This window comes from Orbicella franksi, chromosome 10, assembly GCF_964199315.1.
Source record: "Orbicella franksi chromosome 10, jaOrbFran1.1, whole genome shotgun sequence".
Classification (NCBI taxonomy): domain Eukaryota; kingdom Metazoa; phylum Cnidaria; class Anthozoa; order Scleractinia; family Merulinidae; genus Orbicella; species Orbicella franksi.
In genome coordinates, this window is record NC_138154.1 from 12,683,682 (window position 1) to 12,707,551 (window position 23,870).

General features: G+C 39.8%; 1 protein-coding gene and 1 long non-coding RNA gene across 2 annotated transcripts in view; both read right to left on the bottom strand.

Annotated features, from left to right (window-relative positions):
* Positions 1–23,870, bottom strand: part of LOC145501648 (uncharacterized) — an 84,521-nt gene that overhangs the window by 33,055 nt on the left and 27,596 nt on the right. Inside the window, exon 6 of the mRNA XM_081481076.1 lies at positions 8,255–8,447. Within this exon, the coding sequence (XP_081337202.1) occupies positions 8,255–8,447 (193 nt within the window). The remainder of the gene's footprint in view (positions 1–8,254; positions 8,448–23,870) is intronic.
* Positions 156–2,801, bottom strand: LOC145499462 (uncharacterized). The gene is made up of 3 exons (XR_014050942.1): positions 2,752–2,801; positions 826–946; positions 156–385 (listed from the first exon to the last, which is right to left on the bottom strand). It is a non-coding gene; the product is annotated as an uncharacterized LOC145499462 (long non-coding RNA).

Below are 23,870 nucleotides of genomic sequence, written 5' to 3' on the forward strand. Positions count from 1 at the left end.
TCTACCAAAGAAAGCTGTATTAGCAGAAACTAACTATGGTCCGTTTCTATTCTTACTAGGACCTATCTATGGACAAAATACAAGCGAAATCAATTTTTCGACTTGTGCCATTGATAGGCGATTTAGGTTCATTTTTATAGGGATTCACTCTTAAATTTATATTTCCTCAGAAATATCTCACCAGGACATGGTTGCTTTGAAAATCTTTGATGTTTTAATACAGGCTCCCCATCTGTAAACTGTTCATATATTGACTGACAGGAACAGGCATGTAATTCCTTTCTTTGATATACAGTGTACTTCATTGTTAGTTGTTTACTGAGTGTTAGTAGTGAATCAAATGCTAGGGGTTGGTACTCCAACTTTCACTGTGGCAGGCTCTGCCCTCAAATACAAAGCAAACTTACATAACTGGTATGAACTTCGCCACTTGCTTTCAAGAGCAAATGCAATTTGCTTCAAACAAGAAACGGGAACATTGAGGGTTACAACAATGTGCACAGTCCCAATCACAGGGTCATCCAGGCCGTTTGGTTGTACATATAACTGCACAACTGTATATGAGTTCAGCTTCCAGAAGAAAATCAGAGTTTGTCTGGATAAATACTGATGTTCTTGCTTACTCAATGAATGAATGTGCAGTTCCAGAAGATATTCACACCCAACACCCATTCATGGCCAGTCTTTAGAAATTCCAAATTAAAGTATCAGGAATCAAGAACTCTAATAGAGAAAAAACCTCCATGTGGGGTATGAATCTTTTCTTGAAGAAAACAATGTCTGAGAAATCATTAATTACAAAATAACGTTTAAGAAACATCTTACCTTTCAGAGAATTTTTAATCTACACTGTCTGGCCAGTTCATATATTTGACAAGTTGACACTGGGCGTGTTTTTAAATTTGTGCCCTTCAACATCACATTACTGTGTAGTAGCACTGGTCAACTAAAAACAGCATAATTTGGTTAATTAATATACACTGTACATTATTAGGTTGAAATATTGGTGTAGATTGTTGCACATCAACAGATACAGAAACTATTTGCACCTGAATCATAACGAGTGAAAAATCGTGCATGAGACATTTACATGCGCATGTAACAGCCCTCCACCTCAGAACCATCACAGATATGATATGATATTTTTAAACTCTCTTAAATTTCAGATTATTCAAGATTAACATATGCACATACATCATCTGGGGCAACCCTAAAACACTGAATTTGGAAACTGAAATCCGGAATCCAGAATCTGGAATCCAGAATCTGGAATCCGGAATCCGGAACAAAAAACCAGAATCTGGAATCCAGATATTATGAATGATGATAGAAATAATTCACTTCAGCAATGTCTAATAAATAAATATGAGCAAAAATTATTTTGTTGTTATTTCTTTTCTTGGCTTTACTTCAGCCACAGACTGTAATTGATAAAAAATTATTGACTAGTTCTGAACAACCCTTAGCTATATTTCTGGCCCGGTTGTTCAAAAGCTGCATAAAGCTATCCATTGGGTACATCACTATCCAGTCAGGGTTACTGATTTTTTGGGTGGATAGAGTTACTCATAGCCTGCGAGCAGGCTCTAGTATCTGTCTCTAGTGTCTGAGCAGGATAAATAGGTGTCTAGTGTTTTTCTACATTGGCATGTCACCAAGAGCCTTCATGCGGCTTTGCCACTCACGCCCCCAGCCCAAACATGAGAGCCTGCTCATAGGCTAAGTTACCCATCTTTTGTTCAAGTTGGCCCTGGTGAGAGCCTGCTTCTTGTCTAGATCAAATTGCTCTGAGAAGACTGGTGAGCAGCATATTAACAACAAGCTATTATAGGCTATTGCAGTGAGTTTCTGGCAGTCTTTTAGCATCTTTTAACAACATGTGGTCTGATCTGTTAGCAAGTGAGAAGCAGACGGAAGTAAGTGTGCAACATTTCTACAAATTGTTTTAATATGATGGCCGCCAAGAATATGAAAGGCTGATTTGTCACAGTATCAGTGTGGAAATTGTGTTAATCTGGAATTGGTCTCGTATCTGTTGGAAAAATCAAATTTCATATTTAAACCTGATGGGTTAGCCTTTGGACTTCGAAAGTGGGGTCGTGACCGTCAATGTACAGGGGGCTGCCACTGATGGATATCCTGTTCTCTATGACATTTTCTATCTTGTTCAGTATCTACTAGACATAAAGGATAAACTTATACTCCCGGTAAATTGAAGATCACTTATTAAACAAAATGGCAATTACCAGCAAGCTCATTTTAGACACTCTCGAGGTGCTTGGAATATAATTAAGACGCACTTTACTGAGATTCTCATAATCATAGCCCTCACTAAAAATAACGGTTGCACGATTTCAACAGACGGGGAATTTTTGTTTCAAAAAAGGTTAAGTTTGAGGTCCTTTTTACTTGGCAGCTTACTTTTTACAGTCGAAAAGTTAAGCAAAACAATTTTCGTGTATTTGAAGAACTTATTTTCTTTGATTTGTGGATTCCGGTTTCCAGTTTCTGGATTCCGGTTTTTGGTTCCAGATTCCGGATTCTAGTTTCTGGGTTTTAGGGTTGCCCCATCTTTAACAGAGTGTTTGCTTCACATTCAGTTTACACATGGCTGTTATCCAGCGTAGGCAGACTTATAAGTTTTCCTTCAAAAATATATTGCAACAACTATTGCATCTTTCATTACCTATTCTTGTGATGAAATGACACAAAATCCAAGAACAAGAAGTCATAAGCATAAAACTAACTTACGTGGTAGTGTTTACAGTTCCTCTTACTGTCTGCGTATGCCGTCCATAAACTGGTGCTGCCTGGACAATGCACTCATTATTTTTCTGATCACGCCTTTTAAAACGTCACTGTTATATAATTTGTCCTGAAAAAGCAATACATGAAATGTTATGCCTTTGGCACTCACCAAGTACCTTTACATGATGTATAATGTACACCATATCAACATTCACAATTCTTTTTACTCTCATTGTAACTCTTTTGTGTCATTTTCCCTCACTTGAAGACAGGACTTCCACATTAGGTGATAATTTGCCTCTGGAATCTCTATGAATTCACAGGGAGTGATAACAATTAAATCGTGACTAATTTTAGCAAAGGAGGTGTTCAAATGTCAGATTTTAATGCTAAGCTTATACAGTAACTTTACATTACTTTTCGTATATATATATCTAACCTCTCAATTATTGCACCTATAGACAGAAGGTGTGCTGGGGGAAGAAATGTTCTAAACTCTCTGAACTTTTCTCCCTTACCTGTAATAGGATGACCATTATGAACTTCGGTTTGTAACCAACACCAACATCAGGTTATGTATACACATGTATATTTTGTTGTCGTCTGTAATCATAAAAAAATAAAAATTTTAAATCCTCCATAAAGTTTATACTCAATAACACTGCTACATGTACCGCTGTTACTGGAATTCAATTTAAGTGAAACTGTTGCAACAGCTCTGTCAAAATTGTTTCTAGCAGTTAAGGCAGGATAACAGAATATACATGTAGCACACAGCAAAGGCTAGAGATACACACATGTTAGTTATCAGTTAGGATTTGGTGAGCTTCTGTGCTGTAGGTATGGTGGAAAATAATAGATTATCAGAAATGAAGGTTCCTGAGACATTTTGACAGCACTGAGAGGAATTAATATATAAATTCACAAAAGAAGTTCTTGCCCTGTCCAGTTCTCTGTAATAAAAATATAATTTACATACAAGCCATTTATTATATATGGTTTGTGTTTAAAGCCGACATAATGCACACTCTGACTGGCCAATTCCAGTGCATTATTTACATTTACATGGTACACCTCAGTAAAATCATAAAACATTGCGTGCGACTACAATAAAAAATATAAAAAATAAAAAATAAAAATAAATGCCTAATTCATAACAATTTAAAATACTCAACACTAAAACGAATGTAATTCTTCACTTGAAAATTATTCTCCCGTAATGCCCATGGGCCAATTACAGGCATGCTAAAAAGTCCTAACACAAAGTAAAAGGAAATTAAGAAAACTATTGCTTTTTTCCGGAAAATTGTAGCGTCTGAAGACAATGATGGAACACTCTGAGAGTGCACTCTATCAACCTGATGAGATAAAATTTAAGGAGAATAGAGAATTCACAAAGTTATATGACAATCGAATTGGTACAGGACAGGAGAAAGGAAACTGTACAGCCAGGAAGAAACTGAAACTTTCTTCGACGAGCAAAAAAGTATGCATGCACAACAATTAAGAAAACAGTCAGTGACATTCATTTAATAAGTTAGTTACTAAAAAATTAGTGTGAAGAAGAGAGCAGAGAGAGAGAGAGTGGAGATCGGAGAAAGCTCTCTCCAACTAAATTGTGTATATATGTATGTAAGAGTTGGTCTTATTACCGAGAAATGGTCAGGGCAAGAACTTCTATTACACTGTTCAATTTACCGAGTTAATTAGTACCATGTCACTTTTTAGGAACATTTCCATATTTAGTGTAAATACCGCATTGGGGAATAACCTCTTATTAAGAAAATAGGGTCCATGTACCGCCAACCAAAAGCAATGACACAAATAAAATGAAATAGCCAATCAAAATCAAAGCAGAGCTTTATTTGTAGACAGGATTGCCATGCATAATCGTCTACTCGACATTTTGGACTATATAAGCATTTCACCAAACCGAACTAATTGGACAGACAACAAAATAAAACGAGGAAATCTACATTATAAACACAGGATGCATATCACTACATCTGAGCTCGAGTATCAACAGCAAATCCCTTCTCAATGAAAGGTGACCGAATAAAAGAGAGGATAAAGAAAATTCGTTTAAGCTTGCGGTGTTAAAGTTTAAAAATTATTCACTCTTAAATTTGAATATTACTGAGAGTCTGTATTTTTGCCGACGGCTTAATTTAGCTTTGCAGTCATTTTATTGGCAGTAGCTTTACCAGTCTTCAACCAAATTAACCTCGGAATTCACAAAAGCATTTCGCCAAACCGAATAAATTGAACTAATAAAACGAGGAACTCTCCATACTTTGTAATCACAATATGCAAAAATTAAATTTAGCAAATCCTGTTCGCTTCGGCTTAAAATGGTTTGTAGACCTTCCTTGGTTTTCAACAACAGAAGAAGAAATTTTAGCAGTCTACGAAGCGGCAGTGCTAACTAACTCAGAGAAAACTTCAAAACTCGCCCGGCCGTGTTTACAAGTACGGTTTTGGTTAAGCTTATTTTTAGACGTGAGGTTATAAGCTTAAGTTGACGACGAAAATTGACAGAAAACTTAATTTGTTTACAACTTACAGCAACCTTCAAAGCGACCCACGTGTTATTGTTTAGAGACGAGCGAAATTAAAACGATGCAATTTTTAAAATCTCTTACAGCATGGCTTCAAATAAGGAAGACTTTTAATGGATTCCAATTGAAAATAAGCTTATATCGCCGAGGCAACTTGTTAATTTTTATAGCAAACGCAACAACAAAAGTCACTTACCGCAAGTTGGCAATTCAGTTCGGCCAGTGTAAATCTCCCGGGCAGAAACTTGCAGCAAAAGTTGTGAAGACTGAACTGAAGTTATATTTTCGATAGATCAATGAATCAACCACTTCTTTCTGCTACGTTTACTGTTTTGTAATTTCCCTAAAACACTCGGGCACGTTTGATTTCTCTTGTTCATCACCTGACCAAATCAGGTGACTTTTGAATTTTCTTGCACGGCTGCACAGCATCACGTTCGCACGAATTTTGAACTTGGCCATGGGGAGTTCGGCAGTCTTCTGAATCAATTTGTCGGGTACTTTCGCCTCCTTTCTATAGCCCTCGTTAGCTTTGGTTCACGGCATTGTTCGGTATTATTTCACCTCCTTTCTCTAGCCCTTGACTAGCTATAATTCACGGCATTGTTCAGTACTGTCTCGCCTCCTTCCCCAGCGATGGCCCGCTCAGTCTTTTTCGCGATCTTCTTCGCTACTTCTTTGCCTGTTAATTCTTGCTTTCTGTTTTTTGCTTCAGTGCAACCCTGTCTTAAAAATATTAGATCAACCTCCGCTATCGTTTTTCTTTAAAAATCCCGTCGAGAAAAATGGCATTCTCCCGCTACAAACCGAGGGTGAATGTCTCCGTCAACCTATTATAGCTGGAGTATGGCCGCCATCTTGCGCGACTCCGTCGTCGTCGTCGTCGTCGTCGTCGTCGCCGTCGTGCGTACGAGCCCACGAGCAATACCGCTAGCCATGATAACCATGAGAAAATCAATTCATGGGTTTCCTTTTCTTCCCTATATGGGTATGGGGCTCCGCTATAAGCAGTTAATTAGATAGCAGAGGCATCTTCGAAGATTCATGCTTATTTTCGCGGCGCGTTTTGTAAACGAAAAATTTATAAACGTTTAAAGTTGTCCTTCGGTAGCATTTCCGAATAGATCCATATATTGTTTCAATTGAGGCCTTGAGCTATGGTATTTCAATTTCAAGCTTTCGCCGTACTACGGCATCATCAGGGAATGAAAGAAAATATTCAATAGTGCGTGATATAAAACTGGTGTGGGTGACGTTCATGATTTGAATATGTAATACCTCCAAACAACCAATGAAGAAAAGGAGAAAAGGCAGACGAATTCCACCGCACCATGATCAACCTGGACCCTAGACTGAACTTTGAGATCGAGAAACCCGCCTCCTCACCAGATGGCTTCTCCCTATCCCCCCTTGACTTCAAAGTTTCACTCTCGGAGAACGGCGAAAGCTCCTTTGAATTCTACAAAAACCAGCGACGAAGCCGTTATGGTGCACCATCAGTCAGCACTACCTAGAAACTCAAAGATTAACTTCATTCGTAATGAACGAAGACCTATATAGCAGAGATGCTCTACCCAAACAACATCCAGTAAACACGACCGCGCGTTTGACAACATGCTCCGCCTCAACGAATTTCCTGAAAACGTCATAGAGGAAACTAAACGCCATCACCAAAGTGAGCCTCTAACTGCAAACACAGAATGGTTATACTTCAAACTGAAATCCCATTCATCTCAGATCGACCAGGTTACAGAACCACCAGAATCTTCCGCAAAGAAGGCCTCCTACTACGCGTCGCTCAAAAATCCTACACGCTATTCTAAGACAACCCCTCTCTAACCACACCCAAAACACATGCACGAGACCAAACTCCCCTATCTCAAACAGCAATCTCTGCCCACGAAGCAATACCGTGTACCAAGTCACTTGCAGGGGACGTAAAAAATTCTACATCGGAAGCACCACACGATTTGTTCATGATCGCATTAATGAACACCTGAACAGCAACAACTCGTTAGTAGAACTGAAAACACATCGCAACGTACCAAAAGACAATTAACAGCCAAAACAGCCAAAACACTGATGTCAAAATAATCGAAAACGATCCTGTCAACTTGCGATTGTTTGGGGTGTTCTACATTCGAAAGTGCAAGCCCGAACTTAATTCCCGTGAAGAATGCACTAAGCTCGGACACCTATTTTGAACTGCTTTATTTTGAACTACTTTATCACTCGTACTCGTCAGCGGTCGTCCACATTATCATATATTTCCATCACCATTTTTACACTCATTGTCCTTACTACATATTCATATCATTCACGCCACCAACACCACTTTTATATTGCGCACTGTTGAATATTTTCTTTCATTCCCTGATGGTGCGGTAGTAGGGCGAAATCCGATAGCTTAAGGTCTCAATTGAATCAATATGTCTATCGAAAAATTTATATATTTATTATTTGTCGAGAAAGTTTAACGTTTTTTATTACTGCCTTTATGCCTTATGCGCTGGCCTTTTTTTTTTTCACCTAGGATTACTAAAAAATATATAAACCTCATATCGTGAAGTCCACGCCATTCCTAATATTGAAGATATTACTATGGTAGCTATAGGCTTTTGAGATTTGTTGTAATAGACTTTCCTATATTTATGTTTTTATTTTTGTATATATCCTATTATTGTGTAATCTATGTTAGGTAATAGCATCAGGGCTCCTATTGATAGCAGAGATGCTTTGTAGGTTCCCTGAAGGGACTACCCTGAAATTTTTACCTTTAGATTTCTACTTTTAAATAAAGTTGTCTATCTATCTATCCTAACTTTTTGCGGTATCTTTTACAGGGATCATTTGCAGTCAAGGGATCATTTGCGGGCCTGTACAGAATCAAACATGTAGTAACCATTTTTAAAAAAAAGAATGGTAAAAGGAATTTGAAAGAAAATAACTTCTCTATTCCGGCGCCCAACGTAGATTCTATCCAGTTCTCTGGGAGGGCCTCTGAATCAGTCTCCACACTGTCACGGGATATCGCAACCTCCATCTCACTCTCTGACTTGGTCTGTGTACACTCCATATGTTCTCTTGATCCAGTCTCAGTTTCAGTATTACTCTCTGCTACAGGTTCTGGGCTACCGTCCCCTGTTGATCATATGTTTAGCAAACACAGGAATAAATTATTTCAATTATTTGCTTGAGGGCAAACTTCGTAGGTCTTTTAAAGTGCTACTATGATCATATTTTTGTCCCATGAACTTTTAGGTGTATCACATAAATTCCACGAAAGATCAAAAACGTCGCCTACCGTTGGCAAATATCTGCATTGGTTCTGGAGATATTGAAGTTTGAAAAATGTGTAAAATATGCTAATGAGAGGACTGATGACGTCAGACACTCAATCAAAGTCAATTTGCAGCAGATACCATTGAAACTTGGTAGGCTAATGGTCCTACAAGCAACACGTACCTGCGGTTTTAAAAAAATTCTCTACCTTGGGTTTAGAGCCACCTTAAAGTTTTGAACATTTAAGGTGGCTCCAAACCCTATGTACAGAATTTCTTTAATCTTCGCCAAAAGTTGCGTCCTATTCTGCTTATTAAAATTTGATAATATAAATAAATTTCACCGTGACCAGTTTAAATTTAACTAACTTTTTAGAAACGCTTTTACTGACAGAATTTTTGTTTGTTTTCAGCTTGATATTTAGGCTAAGTGAATACTTTGAGGTAATTGTTTGTCTGAGATCGAGAAAACGCAAACTCACCACTATCCAAGAAATATGTTGATGTTTCGCTTTGACAGTTTTTTTGAACGTTCATTTTCGCGCGTTTGATCGTACTTTTGACTTCATGTAAGCAGGAAGAGATTCAATAAATACTTCCATCCGATAGGAAGGATGTTAGAAGTCTCAATGTTATAATAGAAATGGTAAGCGTGCAGCGTGCAACTATCGAGTTATGGATTCACTTGGGAGGTTTGCTAAGCACTCATGAAGCTAGCGCTTCATTCGTGCTTAGCAACCTCCACCCTTTTCCTACGCGTTTACCATTTCTTAAATACATAACACCAAACTTCAATCCATTTCCTGTGACTGGTGTAAATTTGATATCGATCCGATTAAGGAAAGACTGTTAACACGCCGATTGAAAAGACTTGGCCTGGTCCAGAAAAAAAAAAAAAATCTATCGAGACACCTCAAAGATCATAGAAGATTTCTCGTGGGAGAAAAAGCAAACTCCTTGTTTCGTGTCAAGTCGTGACTAATCCGTGCTGTGGGTGGCCGGTTACCTTTTGTGGTTTGATCTCGCATCTGATTGGTCGCGAAGCAATAAACATTCCAGAAGTTTCCTCTGGCATTTACGGTTTTACATTACAACATAGCCTTAGCGAAGCGCGCATTCTGATTGGCTAATACACTCGATCCATTTGTCCGTGGGTTGCACGCTGACGACAATTTGTTTATTTGTACTTTTTTCGGCAATTTTTTCATCGATGTTGACACTTTTTGAGACATAATTCCTATTTTTCTTGTCCTAAAATATGGAAAAATCTATAATTCTTCAGGAGATGTTGAAGATAAATTCCTGTGAACTACCAGATTCGAGCTCAAGTTTTTTGCCGGGCTTCTTTCCTAGAGATTTGCTTATTTAAGCGAGCAGAAGTTGATTCAGCTAGCTGGCACTCGGCACCTCGGAGACGGATCAAAACAACAACAAACTGGTCTGTATCAACGTTTCGAAGTTAGCCAAGCATGGCGGGAATTTTAGAGAGAATTTTTGAGCGATTTGATGATAATAAAATTCAGCACAAGCTTTCATTGTAAAACTTTTTCTGCGTCGAAAGCCATTAAATGCTTTCGGCGAGCAAGAACTGTACATAAGAGTTTTACCAAATTTCTGTTTTAAGTGAAGATTTACATTCGAAATTCTTTTGTTGATATTGGTAGCCCCTAATGAATTATTTCAGTCGGCCGGGATTCAGTTTTGCTCGATCTTGAATTGAACTCTTGAAGGAACAGCCGCTTGAAGGAACGAGTGCATCGTGCACAAATATAAGCTTGCATTTCTAACATTTGCGTCCATCATGTGTTCAATTTCAACCTTAGCACCCAACTTATCAATTCAAAACGAAGCGGAAAGGAAAACTTAACCCACAAACCTGCTATTGCAGAAGAGTATCTCAGATTAAACGGCTCAAAGCCAGGGGCGTCCGTTCACTTTCTTCCCCACTCTCGCTTTTACAGCTGTAAGAAATTTCCGGTTCCATATTCTTATTTTCTCTTGCCGAAGAGGCCGTGAAGGACAGAGAGCTCAACCACCAAAAGTTTGTCTTCAATTCTTCAGAAAACTGATCCGAATTTTACTACCTTTTAAGAAACGCTTTTACCGACAGCAATTTTCGTTTGTTGTTAGCTTGATAGTTGAGTTAACTGAGCAGTTTGAAGTTGTTCGTTTGTCGGAGATCAAGAAAACACACCGCGATCCAAGAAAAATGTTGGTTTGTCGCTTTGTCAGATTTTTGAATGAACATTTTCGCGCGGTTGATCGTGCTTTTGACTTCATGTAAGCAAGACGCTTGCTAGCGAATTCCTCAAACAGAAGGAAGACGCAAGAAAAGTTGAAGAAAGCAAACCAGATGTGTGTGAATTTAACGAACAGATAGCATGGATTACCAACCATCAAGCCTTCGAAGGGTGTTCTTCAAGTGTTAACCGGTTTTTGAAAGAAGGCAAATATCTCGTAAGCATTATCGACAACAAAGAATTTGACCAAGCAAGGAAATGTCTGGAAGATCGAAGAAAACAAATTAAAAAGACAAGGCAAAGAAAATAAAAAAAAAGGGGGCGCAGCTGAGACGTTGAGCGATGAAGATGTAAAGTCGGTAAACTTTCTGCACGAAAAATATTTAGGCTTTTGAAGAAGCGACAAAGTGCTTGCACAGAGTAACTTGACTAGGCTTGTTGTTTTGCTGAATGAAAAAGCAAATAAATTTTATCAGAACGGTGAAGGTCAAAATATCAGTAAGTATAAAATAAACAAATTACAGCATGAGAAGTGCTTTGTACGGTATTTACGCATTCGTTGTTTTTGTATCAGAAAGCACACTCGCTCGCTACGCTCACTCGTTTGTTTTCTGACACGTCAACAACTCGTGCGTAGATACGATACGCGCGCACTTTCCATGAAGTAGTCTTTATTTATCACGGTAGCTACACCTCTTTTTGTGACATTTCGCCAAGTTCTATCAGAAAAAATTGGTTTTAAGTGTCATTGTCTGAGAAAACCGGGCAGGACCAAAAGATTGAGGTCGGCCGTTTACCTTCATCTTTTCACAGTATTAAAGCAAACCGAAAAGATTAACGACCGTGACATTTGGTGAGGCAGGCGTTCGTTTTTCTTCGAGATATCACCCTATCATGATTTTGGGCAACTTTAGGTGAGCCTAAAAGATACTCCGAACAAATTCCATAAACTCTTATTTTCGTGCGATAATATTTGTCTCCCTGTTACCTGACCGAGATATATTTGTGTTCTTTCGCTTTAATTCTACGGTTTTCACGAGGTGCCAAGTATCGCCGCCGAATCGTTAATGAGGGAGACCTAAAATTCAGCGAATCGGTTGTCAAAAGTGCGGTAGTTTATCTTTACAGAAAAGCATTTTTGTGATAGTCTTTCACATTGTTATTGATAACTAGTTTAGTTAAAATTGGTATCTACAAGCAAATCGGAGTAATTGGTCGCGCAAAGTCCCCCCCCCCCCCCAAAAAAAAATTATTTGTCACAAATATTTCCCGCCAAATGTTTAGCGAAGAATATCACGTTATTCCGACCTTCTGCGATTATCCATGATTTACTGAAGGATCTGCAAAAAATACTTAGACTGTAAAATAAAATATGTAAGCTGTGACATCGTTATTAACCAATGTAAACATTTCAAACTCGCCAAATCCTTACCATTATCTAGGCTAAATTTTCCCACGAAAATTCTATTTGAACGTCACGCTACATGGAAAACCAAAGTAAAATCTTCAGTTCGCTGGTATTTGATCGTATTTTTTGCTGTTGTGAAAAAAAACAAATTTCAGGTTAATAGTGAGCTAAGTTTTACCCCAAATTTGATTTTGGGACTTCTGCAAACACCTTGTTCAGATCGATTTCTCGTTTTCGGAAGGCGTGACGCGTCAGAGATTCGAAGGTCAGACAACAGGACTTCACAATGTCGATCTTAGTTGAAGGTTTCTCCTTGGTTTTGAAAACATTAACTGTTCTTAGCTTTCGGATCAGAAAAATTGCCTAGCAGTGTGGGTGGCAGGTCAGTTTTTCTTCAATTATTAGCGTGCAAAAAAGATGGTCGAGGAAAGACGTGAGAGGTGGTGTCTATTAAGTGTAGCTGAAACTCAGGTTTATATGACGAAACGTCCCGGATATCAGGCGTACGAAAGGATCATAAAGGACAGTAGACTGGAATAAAAATCTCAATATGTGTAATCGCTGCTATCTCGGGATTGTTAGCGAAAATATTTCTTGCGTTCAACGTTGCCGTTTGTATCGTCGCAGGTTTGTACACCGTCTTTTTTTATCATTTCATTTCCTTCCTCTCTTACCTCGTGCGCGCAATTGACTTACGATCACTTGCTATGAAGATTGAGATGATTTTCTGCTGATTCAAAGGTCTCTTAAGGTACTCAGACTGACTTTAGTAGCATTAATCAAGGCATAAAGGCTGGTTTTCATTAGCGACGGAGTCGTAGTCGGAGTCGTAATCAGAAGCGTAGAGTGATACGATCAAGTGAAAATCAAACCGACGGAGTCGGAAGCAGAACACCCGTTCCCCTTATGACTCAGTCTGTTACGATCTAGTGAAAACTAGATTGTTGGAGTCGGCAGCAGAAGCGGAAGATTAAACCAATCACAATGTTCGATTCCGGGCCTTGTGATTGGTGAGCGACGAAGTCGTAAACGGTGTCGCAAGAAATGGAAACGATCGATTCCTCCGACTCCGATTCCGTCGAGCTGATGACTCCGCTTGCGACTCCGATTCTCGATTTTCATTAGGTGGTAAGCTCTCTTACGACTCCGACTCCTACTCCGACTCCGACTCCTACGCCGACTCCGACTCCGATTAAGGATCCACAGATACCCGAAACCGTCACGCAACGCACCTCACGCCATTGTAACTAAACTTGGCTCGAATGGCTTCTAAGTTTCAAATAAAATTTGATAAATTTGGTTTCTACTTATAATGCAACCAAAAACCATACGAATGCTGGGTATTATTTTCGTGATCCGAGCGGAGGAATCTACCACTGCGCGGGGGCTGTTTTTGCCTATGAAATTCAAGGTATTGTGTCTACGAACAGTAAATGTTCAATATGTCTGCAGCAATCCGCGGTGAACACAGTTTTAACACGCTGTGAGCAATAAAAAGTTGTTCAGTTGTCCGGTCTGAGATTTCGAGACAAAGAGTCTGATTTTTGGGGGGTCTGAGTTTTCGAGACACGCAGAGAGTCTGACTTTTTGGGGTCTGAGTTTTCGAGACTCGTAGAGAGTCTGATTTTTTCGGGTCTGAGATTTCGAGACATCCAAAGCGCCTCAGTTTTACGGGTCTGAGTTTCGCTAGTTGCCCAAGGTGAAGACAGTCTTCCGCTGTTCAAATATATGATCTTTCATATATTTTCTTGTACCTTCACCATATACGGATACAGAAGAATTCCGAAAGTAACGGGGCCCCCGAAAATAACGGCGCCACGAAAGTAACGTTATTTTTTTACCTTCATACATTGAACCCCACCGAGTAACGGTCCCCCTGAAAATAACGGCCCTTTAGAGAAATAACTAAAAGTGAAAGTCCTTGTTGTTTCATGCGGATGGAACAACCTGACTGCATGAGTGAACACTGACTTGAAGAGTTTTCTGTAACTGATTTTATTTCGAACTTAATTAACTGAATTTTTCTTGAAACTGTGATTTATAAGTTGTATTTGTCTAGCAGCAGAGTTAAATGACTTACTGTGGTGTTATCAGTTGCATTGCGTTATAAAGCAACCATTATACTTTCGCTCAACAGTAGCAACGTTTAGGGCCTTTTTTTGTTTATAGAGTCCGCTTTGTTTGTGAGGGTAGTTAGAGACATAGCTAAACGGAACGTTTAATTTCTTGTGTTACGCGTCCGCTTTGTCTGGAACGACCGTTACTGTACAAACGTTTGTTAACCATCCCAAAAGTAACGGCTACCCGTAAGTAACGGCCCCGTTTGCCTGCTAAATCCGAAAGTAACGGGGGCCGTTACTTTCGGAATTCTACGGTATATCACGAACTCAGAAAGTGACTAGCTCCCACTTGGCTCAGCTGGTAGAGCACTGCACCGTTATCGCAGAGGTCATGGGTTCGAATCCCGTTCAGGCCTGAATTTTTTTCAGGCTTTAATTTCACAACTGCTTAAGGTGTGTACACAGCTGCGATGATCAATTATGTCTTCAACTTGTTTTTGTGGATATTCTTGACTCAAATTCTCATCTATCTTAACACGGATACAACTACATTTTGGCAGGGTTAACGAAAATAAATTTGCCTGAACCACCTCAAAAATATCTCAATTAATCTTCAGAGCAACTTAGTTGCGTGAAAAATGTAATTCAATTTACTTCATGGATCACAAACATTTTGAACTCACTAATTTGGATGTAATTTCGTTGCATTGAAGGGGCTTTGTGCCGAATATTGACGGGAACAACATTAAATAACTTTTGTTGAAAGTAAAAGTTTCAGAGCGGAAAACAAGACGATGTACAAAGCTGCGACGATACGAACGGTAACATTAAACTCAAGAAAGATTGCCGCTGGCAATCCTGATCTACCATCAAGTACTTGAGATGTTTATTCCAGTAGTCTGTCCTTTTTGAGCCTTTCGTGGGCCGGATAGTAAGGAGGTTTTGTCGTAACCTATTTTAAAATAAGCCTACTTCAAGCAAAAAATTCAAATTGCTTTATCTTTTAACTTTGTTGCCCTTCACACTACATTTCTTCTGTATTCTATGCAGCTCGACCAGAGTGAACATTTCTTCATGAATGGTACTATACAATCACGTAAACATGCCCTAAAATTTGAGTCATGGATAAACAAATATTGGCGTCCAAGAGACTGTGTAGATCTACTTTTTGTGAGTGAGATTTACTGTCCAATCATGTCAAACACAAGTCAAACAGGCATAGTCGCAGGTGTAGTCTCCTCCGCAGCCGTTTTTTGGGATGTCACGCAACGCTCCCCCCAAAGAAACGGCTGCTCACATCCGAACAACATTCCTTTCACGAAATTAGCCAATCACCGCTTCCGTTCCATTTTCAAGAACGTTTTCGCGCCAAATTCGCCCTTTGAAACTTGTCCAATCAGGGAATGTTTTTTATCTTTGTATTCCGTCGTGGGAGATGTCACAAATAAACATACAGATTTCCGGCTTTTGTTTAGGGACGCCGAAAAATACCGGCGACGCTTGCACGAGCTTTCTATGTAGCTGAAGACTCTTCAAAGTTCAAGTTAATTATTAGAAGCTTTCAACTTAAAAAATTACTGTCGAGAAGGAAGATATCTATTTTAACTTAATAAAGGAACCAGGAAATCAAGTAGCTTCGCTCGATTTGTTGACATCGAGTTCTGAATGCCGCTCTTTCCGGCCTGATTACAATCTGTAGGAAGTGTTTGGCCCTTGATTGACGCTTACAATTTGACATTTGGAGAAAATATATAGTCTCATTTATAGCTGAACATAGCGATGAGCGCATGAAGCACTTGTACTTAGGACTTTCATTTACAATTTTTTTCGTCCGTCATGATCGTAACCTGCGAACACCGCCTATTTTTGGCGACGTGCGGCGTGAAACAAAAACCAGAAATCCCTCGCGTGTTCGCACCGCAGACCTTTTCGCGCGAAAGTTTACGTCATTCACACTTTGCTATTATGTGACTGGTCTGTTCAACAGAGCGCAAACAAACCACAAACACAAAAGGAAAAGAATGTGGTTCGGATGTGAGCAGCCGTTTCTTTGGGGGGAGCGTTGCGTGACATCCCAAAAAACGGCTGCGGAGGAGACTATCGCAGGTGATGTACGCATAATCTTATTTTCCTGCTATGTAATGTAATCTGTGTGACAGGGTAACGTTTTCTGGAAAAAAAAAAAACACTAAACAAAAGGGAAAGGATTTGGACCTTGGGGCAGAGCCTCCTTGTGTAAAACTTGGTTAGGTCCCTTCTCCCTGCCCCTGGGCATATTTACATGGAGAAAACTTATATAATTGTAAACAAAAACATCCTCTTCACTTTGGGCTCAAAATAGAAACAAAATTGAACTCTTTTGGCAAAAGATTTACCAGGGGATTTCATGGCAGTGTACCATTTTCAGCCAAACTTTTTTCAAGTAGCCCTTTCTGGGAGGGATGCTGAAAACTGTTTGAAATGATTCTTATAATATTTGCAGAAATACTTTTCTCTCTATTCCCACTTACGAGCTAGCTAAAATCAAATTGTTTATGTTTGCCAAAGCATAAAACAAACAAGATTTGGCAATATCTTTTATTTATTTATTCAACTTCGCCTTACTAATTAAAATACTTATATACAAAAAAAAATTGTAGCAAATAGAATTTTCTTTGAGTATTTTACATTCCACGTGTTTGTGTGCCGCTTACCTATGGGAATTACGTAACCAACACATTAGTACTTAACCGATCATTATGCATAATTTGGTGCCCTTTTGTCATTGCTTGTTTGCGGCTGGCGGTTAGTTTTTTTTTCCGGTTTCTACCGCGTTTCGGACTAGAATTCCACTGTTGTGAAGTTCCGAATTATTGTTGTCAATAGATTTATCCTGCCGGACTCGTCACAGTTTGTGAGTTTATTTCTCCCCGCTTTTAGTTTGCAGTTATATCTTTGTACTTAGGTATTTTTGTCTTGTTTATTTTTCAGTTGAATCACATCATATCACAGTACATCACACACACCCATAATTACTCTTATTTACTCTCGCGCTTATGCGAACCATGATTACAGCCTGTGCATTCAAACTGTGGCATCGATTTCTGTAGCGTCTATACCTACATTTATTATTAGGCAGGGAGACCACTACAGCCTAGCCAATAGGCCCTTTGCACGACCCGGTCACATGGTACAAAATAAGACATGCTGGGATGCAAGTTGCATAGTGGGACTTCCAAAACAAAGCAACTCGTACCAGTCCTCCTTGACCTGCCTTTGTTTTGGAAGTCCTACTGTGCAACTTGCGTCCCAGCATGTCTCATTTTGTACCATACTACCGGATCGTGCAAAGGGCCTATTACAGTGGATCCCTCGTAACCTCGGGAGGCGCGGTGGCCTCATGGTCAGTGCGCTAGTCTCCAGATCGAGCGGTCCGGGTTCGAGCCCTGGCCGGAGACATTGTGTTGTGTTCTTGGGCAAGACACTTTACTCTCACAGTGCTTCTCTCCACCCAGGTGTACAAATGGGTACCGGCGAACTTAATGCTGGGGGTAATCCTGCGATGGACTAGCATTCCATCCAGGGGAGAGTAGAAATACTCCTGGTCGCTTCATATTACAGAAGCCGGGATAAGCTCCGGCCTGGTGGGCCTCTTGGCTCGTATGCAGACTTTAACTTTTACCTCGTAACTTACAGTGGATCCCTCGTAATATCTGTAACCCACTAAAGTAAAATCGTGCAATATACTCTTGGCATTCTCCAGCTGATTGTCGTAAAATTATGAAAGTCAAAACCATGTGACATACTTTTTGCATAATTGCAATACAGCCTTTTCATAATGCAACGGTCGAATGTTAACTAAAGGAGGACCACAACCAAATTACATTGACCCAAAATGCAATGCTGACACAACTATTATACGTAATATAACCAACTACCCTGACTGGGTGTGAATTTGGGACTGGCGAGTATGGTGAACTCTCATTTAATGGCTTCATTATGTAAAAAACTGTAAAAGTTAATTGACACTTCATGTACAAGTTAATATGATAACAGTAGTTATTTTCCAGCGCCAAAGCAGCCTGTATAAACAGCTTGTAGTCTCTGATTTTTGCCGTTACTTGCCTAGTTACACTGTACATGTACTACTTGAGCTTTCAAAAAGGCTTTCATAAAGACATTTCAAAAATTAACAACTATAATTAATTATGGATCAAGTAAATGTATGTAGGTACATGTATGTTCTGCGGACCTATATTTTGTCGTTTTATTGGAGTCTTCAACATTTAAAAAAAAACTTTCAATAGAGTGTGTTCACGTGACGTCATCAAATTCTCAAATCCAAAACTAAAGAGCCCCTAAAGGTTTTATCCTCATCAGGCCTAAGAGGTACTAAATTTATATCTGCTTACAACTTTCTAACTCAATGGCGTCGTGCGTCTGGAAACCAGTGCATTTTGAATTTCGGAGTTATGGCGGTGCGTGACATGAAGCTAAGATCACGTTTGTTGATAAATATACACTTATCTCGTGATATTTAGCCGTTTTAGGAGTTAACGTATTAGGAAAAATGCTTTTGTAAATGTTTTTTGGCTCGGTTCAGATAATCAGTTGTCTAGATAGCCAAAGTAAGTTCCAGATGTTTACCCTATTTTCCGGCCGCCACACTGGAGGACTAAGGAGGTCCTCCAACATGGCGGCTCCATACTGAGCTCTATAATTTTGCGCGGAACATTTCGCCGAATATCTCAACTTTGGGAGAGCGCACACACCTTAAACTCGGAGAACTGTCTTCTTTATTTATCGTCTATAATATCATGATTTCTTGACTTTATCCACTCAGTGGCTTTTGATTTATTTTTTATTGTGTGACAATGCAAAAACTCTATACTCCCAATCCACCAATTGCTCTTTTTTATTCGAATACTCTTTCTAGACTAATCCAATTCATCCATGAGCTGGCTCACAAAAACCTTTGATTTCAGACCATGCCAATTTGCCATTCACTCAGTTGTAAACTAATCGATATGTCAACGACCAATATCGATTTTCCGACGTATCTAATTTACGAAGTGATGCCGCAACGTAATACGTTCAATCACGCTTCGGCTTTTCTTCGATTGATATTCGTTGAGGTCAGCACGAGTTTAAGCGAGTCATTGCTAGCAGCTGTTTGAAAGACGTAAGGTTTAACTTTGTGTGTAGATGTTGACTGCGAAGAGTCTTTGAACTTCCTGAGACATTGGCTCGTCAATTCTCTAAGCTCAAAGGGAGTTCATCACTTCCAGGCTCAATTTGTGAGTGAATCTTATGTGCGAAACTATGAGTGAACCTACTTGTACTCTCGGGCTAGCACTATATCAGCAAAATTATGAATCAAAAATAAACAAAACGACTGCAAACATCAGTAGGACAACTTATAAGTCCACAGTATCCAACCAAAACTTTCTTGTGGCATAGAAGGAGAAACGCAGTTACAAAACCAGATATATATAAAAAAATATTTATGGTAACTTAAGAATGGCTGACTGTTAGGATCGAGAAACGCCGGTCAACGACCCATTTGGCAAATCGCTCATATTTTGCACAAAGATACCCTTAGGTGACCTAATTCTAAATATCATATTATAAGGTTCCAGCGAATTTTTATTTTTCAGAAATTCCCGAAAATTTGAAAGCGCGGTCAAAGTGCGGTTTTTCGTGTAATATAATGACCGAAATAAGGTGCGAGGACGAAGCGCTGCTAAAGTCTTAAAATAAATTAAATTGACTTGAAACTTCACACAAATATGGGACAACCACTCTAATTTATTCCTCGTTTTAAACTAATCTCAGATATGTTGATATAGTGGTTCTCCGAACCATTTTAAAAACACCTATGAAGCGTGTGAAAAATAACGGCAAAATATAGGTCATGTTTAACAGCATAAAAATGCATCTGGTACCTCACTTTCCGATTATTTTACTTTACAGCCTTAAAATATCATTGTTACACATATGCCATGTCAAGTTTCATGCTCGAACTCGCAGTATTTCCCTTTGAGAAAAACGAAAATCTATGTCAATGTGTTGGGCGCAAATGACACAACAATTATACACGAACAAGAGACAAATCAATTTCAATAGCGAAAGTAAAAGGCTATCATTAATCAATTCAATCAATTAAGCAATTCACTGCTATCAGTAGAAATATAATGTCCTCATAATGTCCAATACATAAAAACTGTTTTTAGACGTTTTCGATCTTTGTTTAATTTCCTGTCCGCCGTCATGTCTAGTTTGTCATCGCGTGTATTTCCTTAATGTAAACAACACTGTGAATGGTTCTCATAACAAACGCACAGAGGTTTCCTGGAACCTCGATGTTTTCGATTCACCAAAACGCTTTAAGTTCGTTAAGACACAATAATGGGTCAACTTGGAATGCTGTTTAGCATTAAGGACGTTGAAGGACTGTAAATTAATCGAGTTGAAAAATCTTGAGGCAAATCAAAATCGCGCCCTTATTCTAATTGCTAAACAGCCGATCTCCGTTCAAGTTCAAGAAGTCGAGAGTTTAATTCGGCAATGTATCACCGGTACAACAACAAAATCAAACCGAGGTCATCAAAAGTGTAAGTTTAAAAGTGTAGTGGCAAGTTCAAAGTAAATTTCGCCTATATAAATTGGAAACAAGAAGTGGAACGGTCTGACCCGAAACAAATAAACGAAATATTAATACGACTAATTTAATCCGAAAATGTTACAGAAAACATACCTAAAAGCCGTCGATTCCCGTCAATACCACTCCACATTGCCTTAAAGAGGCCAAGCTTTCTGCTGTAAGAATCAGGGGCCTCATGAATCTGTTTTTATTATATCAGCAACCATGCTGCATGGCTGATATTCGAGACTCAGTAAAAGTTGTCACACAACCGTACGAGCAGCCCAGTCACGCTTTCACTGTTTCGCGCAAATGCTCAACATTTCGCAATTACAAGTTTAAAGTAGTGACAGTAGATTGAAATGCGCTGTTTAAAGCTGTCCTATCCAGGAGCAATTATTTCTTGTTCTTGAATGGCTTTTAATTGTAGCTACAGTCGGGGAGGGGGGGGGAGTACTCCCGGAAATTTCGATTATCTGTATGCCGTGGAAGATTAAGTGGTCTCTAGCTCTTAACGCCAACACTGAAACACCAGATGATTCTCGAAGTATCACAGGGATCACTAAGCAAAATAATTTTGAGTTTAGCTCCGCTGAGTCAGATACCTGTTGGCGCGCATATTGCATTGACCGTGGACAGGTGGAAAAACAGTTAAACCGGAAAAGCCTGTTGCACATTGTAATTCAGCGTTGTCCAACATGCAATCGGTCTGGTTGTAATGCTAATCGTATTTGATAGAATCTCAAGTTTTCTTTCGACACATACTCACGTACTGGGGTGGTGACATACTACTAGATGGGCGTGGCCGGGAGCCACGAGTCAAGTCAGTCAACTCGCAAAGCTCAACCGAGAAGAGTGATAGTGAACCACAGGTGGAAGGACTGCATATTGTCCCTACGCCTTATCCTAATAGGCCTCTGTGTTATTCTAATGAACTGATGCTGTTACAATGATACTATTTAGCTTTGTGAACATGCTAATGGTCAGGGGTTTCTTTTGCAATTTAGTCAGACATCCCTCTTTGTTTATTTCTGCTGGAAGCCTCGTTCTCTGAAGGAGATTTCAGGTCATTTTGTGAAGAGGTACGAACACTGCGACCTCAACATCAGTGCCAGTATCAACGGGTGTGACCGAGGAAGCGTCTGCTGATGTTTCCATGGATAGTAACCATGCACGACAGGGTGTATTAATGCCTTCAAGGCAGCTGCATTCCTGTCTTTCATAGGCTGTCTACTTTAGAGAGGCACTTGTCACTGGAGAAATGTACTTAGTCCCTGGAGAGACATTCCCTTATGGACTTAACCAAAATGTGCTACAAACCCTGCTTGGAGCAAGCGTTGGCGCTTAACTCAAAGCCACAGTAGGTCACCAAGAAGTCCTTGCTGCTTTAAAAGGAGGTTGAGCTCTCAGGGCAGTCAATGACAAGCAGCAATTGTATCTCATGGGAAAATCCCGCGTTGGTCAAACGACAGGCCGAAAGCTTGACGCCGAAATGGTGGCGCGGGAGATGCGCAGAGCCTGGGACCCTTATAATATTCGTCTTTTTCAGATGCTAGTTTTTCTTTCACAAAGTGACGCTCTGCGCCAAAGTGATCCTGATGAGATGCATGCTCAGGCATCTTAAGAGGAGAGCAATTTTAGTCAGGTAAAGGAAGTTGTAGAAATAGTTCAGCTCCAGCATCCTTTGGTATACGACCAGCAAGACCCCTGTGCCTTGGCGATGGAGGGTGGCCTAAAGAACGTGAAACTGCCTATGCTACGGTGCGGGTGCGAAGACATGGGATTAGATATACCTTTCCCATTCGTGCGCGGAATAGCTCCATACTCACCGCTTGTGAAGTATTTTACTAACAACTGCACTTGCCGGAAGTATTCTTAGGAACTGTCGATGTTTGACTTCTTCGGTATTGAGCAAACATCTCTTGCCGGGGGGGGGGGGAGGATCGTCAAATTTTTGTAGAGAGGGAGAGGGAGTAGAGGAGGGAGATCCTTTAGAGGAAAAACTAACGGCCGAATCGTCTCAACCTCGTTCCCAGCGAATTTGGGAACGAGAGGGTGGTAAGATGAGAGACTCTGGGAACGAGGTTGGAATCGTCAACCTTTCCAAATTCGCTGCAGCGATTAATTTGCCTTTATCAACTTAGAAACAGATGATCTAACGTACTTTTTTCCGACACTGCGTGCAGGCGCAGCGCAACAGTGCCTTAACACACTAATCACACTAGAACATCTGAAAACATAGATGTCGCGAACAGCTTACTTTCCTTAAAATAGTTTTTCACAAAGAACTACTTATTGATGATTCTTTTATACTGCAAAAGAAAACCTTTACCATTAGCATGTTCACAAAGCTAAATAGTATCATTGTAACAGCATCAGTTCATTAGAATAACACAGAGGCCTATTAGGATAAGGCGTAGGGACAATATGCAGTCCTTCCACCAGTGGTTCACTATCACTCTTCTCGGTTGAGCTTTGCGAGTTGACTGACTTGACTCGTGGCTCCCGGCCACGCCCATCTAGTAGTATGTCACCACCCCAGTACGTGAGTATGTGTCGAAAGAAAACTTGAGATTCTATCAAATACGATTAGCATTACAACCAGACCGATTGCATGTTGGACAACGCTGAATTACAATGTGCAACAGGCTTTTCCGGTTTAACTGTTTTTCCACCTGTCCACGGTCAATGCAATATGCGCGCCAACAGGTATCTGACTCAGCGGAGCTAAACTCAAAATTATTTTGCTTAGTGATCCCTGTGATACTTCGAGAATCATCTGGTGTTTCAGTGTTGGCGTTAAGAGCTAGAGACCACTTAATCTTCCACGGCATACAGATAATCGAAATTTCCGGGAGTACTCCCCCCCCCCCCCTCCCCGACTGTAGCTACAATTAAAAGCCATTCAAGAACAAGAAATAATTGCTCCTGGATAGGACAGCTTTAAACAGCG